The sequence below is a fragment of the Oncorhynchus mykiss genome, chromosome 13 (assembly GCF_057628025.1).
Source record: "Oncorhynchus mykiss isolate SJ-2025 chromosome 13, ASM5762802v1, whole genome shotgun sequence".
Classification (NCBI taxonomy): Eukaryota; Metazoa; Chordata; class Actinopteri; order Salmoniformes; family Salmonidae; genus Oncorhynchus; species Oncorhynchus mykiss.
Window position 1 is genome coordinate 82,388,294 of NC_143034.1, and position 8,077 is coordinate 82,396,370.

General features: G+C 47.2%; 1 protein-coding gene across 4 annotated transcripts in view; it reads left to right on the forward strand.

The window, feature by feature from the left end:
• The first annotated feature begins 3,526 nt into the window (after positions 1 to 3,526).
• The window catches only part of atf7ip2 (activating transcription factor 7 interacting protein 2), a 14,353-nt gene continuing 9,802 nt past the window's right edge, over positions 3,527 to 8,077 (forward strand). For 2 of the 4 annotated variants that reach the window (XR_016485491.1, XM_090194486.1), the window contains exons 1-3: positions 3,534 to 3,707; positions 4,275 to 4,379; positions 6,152 to 6,230. Coding sequence is in view for 2 of the 4 variants with exons in the window: in XM_090194486.1 (XP_090050612.1) it covers positions 4,321 to 4,379; positions 6,152 to 6,230 (138 nt within the window). In the remaining 2 variants the exon portion in view is untranslated. Of the gene's footprint in view, positions 3,708 to 4,274; positions 4,380 to 6,151; positions 6,231 to 8,077 lie in introns of all 4 variants that reach the window. The other 2 variants (XM_090194487.1, XR_016485492.1) reach the window with 2 other exon arrangements.

Consider the following 8,077-nt stretch of genomic DNA (forward strand, 5'->3'; position numbering starts at 1 on the left):
GTATAGAGTCAATGTGGAGACTATATACGGGGGGGTACCGGTACCGAGTCAATGTGGAGGCTATATACAGGGTATTACGGTATAGAGTCAATGTGGAGGTTATATACAGGGTATTACGGTACAGAGTCAATGTGGAGGCTATATACAGGGGGTAACGGTACAGAGTCAGTGTGAAGGCTATATACAGGGGGTACCGGTACAGAGTCAATGTGGAGGCTATATACAGGGTATTACGGTACAGAGTCAATGTGGAGGCTATATACAGGGTGTTACGGTATAGAGTCAATGTGGAGGCTATATACAGGGTGTTACGGTATAGAGTCAATGTGGAGGCTATATACAGGGTGTTACGGTACAGAGTCAGTGTGGAGGCTATATACAGGGTATTACGGTATAGAGTCAATATGGAGACTATATACGGGGGGGTACCGGTACCGAGTCAATGTGGAGGCTATATACAGGGTATTACGGTATAGAGTCAATGTGGAGGTTATATACAGGGTATTACGGTACAGAGTCAATGTGGAGGCTATATACAGGGGATACCGGTACAGAGTCAATGTGGAGGCTATATACAGGGTGTTACGGTACAGAGTCAATGTGGAGGCTATATACAGGGTGTTACGGTACAGAGCCAATGTGGAGGCTATATACAGGGGGCACCTGTACAGAGTCAATGTGGAGGCTATATACAGGGTGTTACGGTACAGAGTCAATGTGGAGGCTATATACAGGGGGTACCGGTACAGAGTCAATGTGGAGGCTATATACAGGGTATTACGGTACAGAGTCAATGTGGAGGCTATATACAGGGTATTACGGTACAGAGTCAATGTGGAGGCTATATACAGGGGGTACCGATACAGAGTCAATGTGGAGGCTATATACAGGGGGTAACGGTACAGAGTCAGTGTGGAGGCTATATACAGGGGGTACCGGTACAGAGTCAATGTGGAGGCTATATACAGGGGCTACCGGTACAGAGTCAATGTGGAGGCTATATACAGGGTATTACGGTACAGAGTCAAAGTGGAGGCTATATACAGGGTATTACGGTACAGAGTCAATGTGGAGGCTATATACAGGGGGTAACGGTACAGAGTCAGTGTGGAGGCTATATACAGGGTGTTATGGTACAGAGTCAATGTGGAGGCTATATACAGGGGGTACCGGTACAGAGTCAATGTGGAGGCTATATACAGGGTGTTACGGTACAGAGTCAATGTGGAGGCTATATACAGGGTGTTACGGTACAGAGCCAATGTGGAGGCTATATACAGGGGGCACCTGTACAGAGTCAATGTGGAGGCTATATACAGGGTGTTACGGTACAGAGTCAATGTGGAGGCTATATACAGGGGGTACCGGTACAGAGTCAATGTGGAGGCTATATACAGGGTATTACGGTACAGAGTCAATGTGGAGGCTATATACAGGGTATTACGGTACAGAGTCAATGTGGAGGCTATATACAGGGGGTACCGATACAGAGTCAATGTGGAGGCTATATACAGGGGGTAACGGTACAGAGTCAGTGTGGAGGCTATATACAGGGGGTACCGGTACAGAGTCAATGTGGAGGCTATATACAGGGGCTACCGGTACAGAGTCAATGTGGAGGCTATATACAGGGTATTACGGTACAGAGTCAAAGTGGAGGCTATATACAGGGTATTACGGTACAGAGTCAATGTGGAGGCTATATACAGGGGGTAACGGTACAGAGTCAGTGTGGAGGCTATATACAGGGTGTTATGGTACAGAGTCAATGTGGAGGCTATATACAGGGGGTACCGGTACAGAGTCAATGTGGAGGCTATATACAGGGTGTTACGGTACAGAGTCAATGTGGAGGCTATATACAGGGGGTACCGGTACAGAGTCAATCTGGAGGCTATATACAGGGTATTACGGTACAGAGTCAATGTGGAGGCTATATACAGGGTATTACGGTACAGAGTCAATGTGGAGGCTATATACAGGGGTACCGATACAGAGTCAATGTGGAGGCTATATACAGGGGGTAACGGTACAGAGTCAGTGTGGAGGCTATATACAGGGGGTACCGGTACAGAGTCAATGTGGAGGCTATATACAGGGTATTACGGTACAGAGTCAATGTGGAGGCTATATACAGGGTGTTACGGTATAGAGTCAATGTGGAGGCTATATACAGGGTGTTACGGTACAGAGTCAATGTGGAGGCTATATACAGGGTGTTACGGTACAGAGTCAGTGTGGAGGCTATATACAGGGTATTACGGTATAGAGTCAATGTGGAGACTATATACGGGGGGGTACCGGTACCGAGTCAATGTGGAGGCTATATACAGGGTATTACGGTATAGAGTCAATGTGGAGGTTATATACAGGGTATTACGGTACAGAGTCAATGTGGAGGCTATATACAGGGGATACCGGTACAGAGTCAATGTGGAGGCTATATACAGGGTGTTACGGTACAGAGTCAATGTGGAGGCTATATACAGGGTGTTACGGTACAGAGCCAATGTGGAGGCTATATACAGGGGGCACCTGTACAGAGTCAATGTGGAGGCTATATACAGGGTGTTACGGTACAGAGTCAATGTGGAGGCTATATACAGGGGGTACCGGTACAGAGTCAATGTGGAGGCTATATACAGGGGGTAACGGTACAGAGTCAGTGTGGAGGCTATATACAGGGGGTACCGGTACAGAGTCAATGTGGAGGCTATATACAGGGGCTACCGGTACAGAGTCAATGTGGAGGCTATATACAGGGTATTACGGTACAGAGTCAAAGTGGAGGCTATATACAGGGTATTACGGTACAGAGTCAGTGTGGAGGCTATATACAGGGTGTTACGGTACAGAGTCAATGTGGAGGCTATATACAGGGGGTACCGGTACAGAGTCAATGTCTGGGGGCACAAGTTAAATTGGCAGTTGAATTAAATATCCTACATCTTCCTCAATGTCGTCATTTCGGGAAATAAATAATCATATCAAAACCATTAAAATTGTACAACCTGTCCTGTTTTCTTCGTAAACAAAGTGTTGTACGTCAATCCCCCCCAAAAATTATCCTATAAATAAAACAACAAACTAATGACAGATGGTTCGATACCTTCTCCATTCCACAGAAATCTCAATTATCTCATTTATCACAATTATATTCAGCTTGAATCTTTCCAAAACGTGTTTAACAGGACAAACTCCATGTCACATTTTAAATTAAACTTCCTTTACCTTGTTACAGATACAATATGTTTTAGCCATTTTCCATGCTTTCCCCCATTGTAATATCCCCATAGATGTTGGACCACAAAAAAATGGTGTATATATCACTCAAAAAATATTCCTAATCTGTTTATTACTACGTGTATCGTTGAGGAATGTTAATATATTGTCAAATGAATATATTTTGTCATGTAAATAAATCTATGTGACTTTTGCATCAAGCACTGAGAAATGAATGAATGGTCTCAAACCCCACCAAGTCACGCCAGATGTTTGAAGAGTTCTCGCGATATTCTTCGAGATTTACGGATGGAGTTTAGTTTCCGGTAACCCAGGAATCGGTGCTCTCTTTTTTTCCCTCCGATTCGGCAGATGCTAACGGAGCTACTTGACAAGAAGGAAACCCCTTCCTTTTGCAGAGTCAAAAACATTGATAACCTTAAAATCTTCTGCTTCATTTAAAAGAAGAAGAAGATCGAAACCAGGTTAGTTTTCACGTTGATTTCTCTCTTAATTCAGTGTAAATGTTGGAGCGATTGGTGAAATGCTTTAGTGCCGTAGCTTATTAACGTTAGGAATTTAACGTTATCTAGGTAACTACAACGTTATTTTTTTTGTTCCTGCATCCCGATTGCAAGGACATGTTAGTGGGCTATAGAACGAGGGTGGATTTTTTGTGCAAATGTGCATATTTTTTGTTGTATCTTAAACCAGAATTGTGTTGGTGTAACCGGTGTGAAATGTCTCTTGAGATCTTAAAATAGTTGTATACGGTAAGGGCCACGGTATTTGTGGAGCGATGGGTAACGGTACTTCGAGTGTGACTGGTTCGAGTCCAATTTGCAAATGTTATTAGCTTGCCAACTAGGTAATACAATTGATAGTTATTAGTCCAAGGGCCACCCATTCAAAAACAAAAAGTGTTGTTCCCTGACCCTAGAAACGAAACTGCAAAATGTCAACAACATAGCTGGAGATCATGTTTATGAACATAAACACTTTCAAAACGTGTAAAGGTTTCGGGTTTCTTTTAAATGTCTCTGTCTTGCCAGAGTTACCTTATTGTTCGCCGCCGTTGGACTCTGGAGCAGCGGAAACATGTCCTCCGGAGAAATAAATCACGCTTCTCCATCTGGCAGTCTGGCAGACAAATCTGGGTTTGTATAGTGCCAACTGTAAAGTTTGGTGGAGGAGGAATAATGGTCTGGGGCTGTTTTTTTTTCATGGTTCGGGCTCCTTTAGTTCCACTGAAGGAGAAATCTTAATAACATACATTGACATTCTAGATGATTCCGTCCTTCCAACTTTGTGGCAACAGTTTGGGGAAGTCCCTATCCTGTTTTCAGCGTAACAATCAATCAGATGTATTTATAAAGCCCCTTTTTTTTACATCAGCAGATGTCTTCAAAGTGCTGTACAGAAACCCAGCCTACCCCCCCCCCCCCCTGTACAGAAACCCAGCCTCAAACCCCAAACAATGCCCCCCCCCCTTGTGCACAAAGCCAGGTACATACAACAACAAAAAACATGTTTTTTTTTCGAGATCAGTGTGGAAGAACTTGACTTGGCCTGCACATGCACTTTGATTTCGAAATTGTATATATATTTTTAAACATTTATAATATTAAAAGTTTTTAATGTTAATATTCATGAAAATATGTTCTTAATGACGTTGCTACTTTACAGTTTTGTTTCCTGTGTCACAGAAGGCCTTTTCTGAAGCCTTGTTTTGGTGGTTGGCCTTGGACAACATGTAGGGGTTGTTCATTTATGGGTTCCCATCCCCCATCCTACCATGAGATGGCCTTGTTTTGGTGGTTGGCCTTGGACAACATGTAGGGGTTGTTCATTTATGGGTTCCCATCCCCCATCCTACCATGAGATGGCCTTGTTTTGGTGGTTGGCCTTGGACAACATGTAGGGGTTGTTCATTTATGGGTTCCCATCCCCCATCCTACCATGAGATGGCCTTGTTTTGGTGGTTGGCCTTGGACAACATGTAGGGGTTGTTCATTTATGGGTTCCCATCCCCCATCCTACCATGAGATGGCCTTGTTTTGGTGGTTGGCCTTGGACAACATGTAGGGGTTGTTCATTTATGGGTTCCCATCCCCCATCCTACCATGAGATGGCCTTGTTTTGGTGGTTGGCCTTGGACAACATGTAGGGGTTGTTCATTTATGGGTTCCCATCCCCCATCCTACCATGAGATGGCCTTGTTTTGGTGGTTGGCCTTGGACAACATGTAGGGGTTGTTCATTTGATATGAGTCACTCTCTGACCCCTTTTGCTTTGAACAAAACTTTACAGATATATATATATGAGAGAGAGAGAGAAGTGGTCAGAAAGTGAGACAGCCATGTTTTCATTCAGGATATATGGGTTCCCATCCTACCATGAGACAGCCATGTTTTCATTCAGGAGATATGGGTTCCCATCCCCCATCCTACCATGAGACAGCCATGTTTTCATTCAGGAGATATGGGTTCCCATCCTACCATGAGACAGACATGTTTTCATTCAGGAGATATGGGTTCCCATCCCCCATCCTACCATGAGACAGCCATGTTTTCATTCAGGGGATATGGGTTCCCATCCTACCATGAGACGGCCATGTTTTCATTCAGGAGATATTGGTTCCCATCCTACCATGAGACAGCCATGTTTTCATTCAGGAGATATGGGTTCCCATCCCCCATCCTACCATGAGACAGCCATGTTTTCATTCAGGAGATATGGGTTCCCATCCTACCATGAGACAGCCATGTTTTCATTCAGGAGATATTGGTTCCCATCCTACCATGAGACGGGGTCTGGTCTATATGTTTTCATATAGTTACATATTTCATATATAGTAATTAACCATCCAGAACTGTAACTAACTGTTGGTTTAGTGTCGTATGAACCATTCTGTCTTCATTCTTACCAGGATGAGGAAGAGGACCAGAGAGCATGAAGCTGGGTCACCTGACTCTGACCAGCCAACCAAGATGTTCTCCAAGTGTGAGGTAAGCAGTCTGGTTATACTCAATTGGCATGACTCTTAATTGGCTTTCTGTTGTGGAATGGTGCGTTGTGTCCTGCTGAACACAGCCTTGTGGTGTGTCCTGGTACAGGGTCTGGTGTGTCCTGGTACAGGGTCTGGTGTGTCCTGGTACAGGGTCTGGTGTGTCCTGGTACAGGTTCTGGTGTGTCCTGGTACAAGGTCTGGTCTGGTGTGTCCTGGTACAGGGTCTGGTGTGTCCTGGTACAGGGTCTGGTGTGTCCTGGTACAGGGTCTGGTGTGTCCTGGTACAGGGTCTGGTGTGTTCTGGTACAGGGTCTGGTGTGTCCTGGTACAAGGTCTGGTCTGGTGTGTTCTGGTACAGGGTCTGGTGTGTTCTGGTACAGGGTCTGGTGTGTCCTGGTACAGGGTCTGGTGTGTCCTGGTACAGGGTCTGGTGTGTTCTGGTACAGGGTCTGGTGTGTCCTGGTACAGGGTCTGGTCTGGTGTGTTCTGGTACAGGGTCTGGTGTGTCCTGGTACAGGGTCTGGTGTGTCCTGGTACAGGGTCTGGTGTGTCCTGGTACAGGGTCTGGTGGGTCCTGGTACAGGGTCTGGTGGGTCCTGGTACAGGGTCTGGTGTGTCCTGGTACAGGGTCTGGTGTGTCCTGGTACAGGGTCTGGTGTGTCCTGGTACAGGGTCTGGTGTGTCCTGGTACAGGGTCTGGTGGGTCCTGGTACAGGGTCTGGTGGGTCCTGGTACAGGGTCTGGTCTGGTGTGTCCTGGTACAGGGTCTGGTGTGTTCTGGTACAGGGTCTGGTGTGTTCTGTTACAGGGTCAGGTGGGTCCTGGTACAGGGTCTGGTGGGTCCTGGTACAGGGTCTGGTGTGTTCTGGTACAGGGTCTGGTCTGGTGTGTTCTGGTACAGGGTCTGATGTGTTCTGGTACAGGGTCTGGTCTGGTGTGTTCTGGTACAAGGTCTGGTCTGGTGTGTTCTGGTACAGGGTCTGGTGTGTCCTGGTACAGGGTCAGGTGGGTCCTGGTACAGGGTCTGGTGGGTCCTGGTACAGGGTCTAGTGGGTCCTGGTACAGGGTCTGGTGTGTCCTGGTACAGGGTCTGGTGTGTCCTGGTCCAGGGTCTGGTGGGTCCTGGTACAGGGTCTGGTCTGGTGGGTCCTGGTACAGGGTCTGGTGTTTTCTGGTACAGGGTCTGGTGTGTTCTGGTACAGGGTCTGGTGGGTCCTGGTACAGGGTCTGGTGGGTCCTGGTACAGGGTCTGGTCTGGTGTGTCCTGGTACAGGGTCTGGTCTGGTGTGTCCTGGTACAGGGTCTGGTGTGTCCTGGTACAGGGTCTGGTCTGGTGTGTTCTGGTACAGGGTCTGGTGTGTCCTGGTACAGGGTCTGGTGGGTCCTGGTACAGGGTCTGGTGGGTCCTGGTACAGGATCTGGCGTGTTCTGGTACAGGGTCTGGTGTGTCCTGGTACAGGGTCTGGTGTGTCCTGGTACAGGGTCTGGTGTGTCCTGGTACAGGGTCTGGTGTGTCCTGGTACAGGGTCTGGTGTGTCCTGGTACAAGGTCTGGTGTGTTCTGGTACAGGGTCTGGTGTGTTCTGGTACAGGGTCTGGTGTGTTCTGGTACAGGGTCTGGTCTGGTGGGTCCTGGTACAGGGTCTGGTGTGTCCTGGTACAGGGTCTGGTCTGGTGTGTCCTGGTACAGGGTCTGGTGCGTTCTGGTACAGGGTCTGGTGCGTTCTGGTACAGGGTCTGGTGCATTCTGGTACAGGGTCTGGTGCATTCTGGTACAGGGTCTGGTGCATTCTGGTACAGGGTCTGGGGTGCTCTGGTACAGGTGTGTGTGTGTGTGTAGTAACCA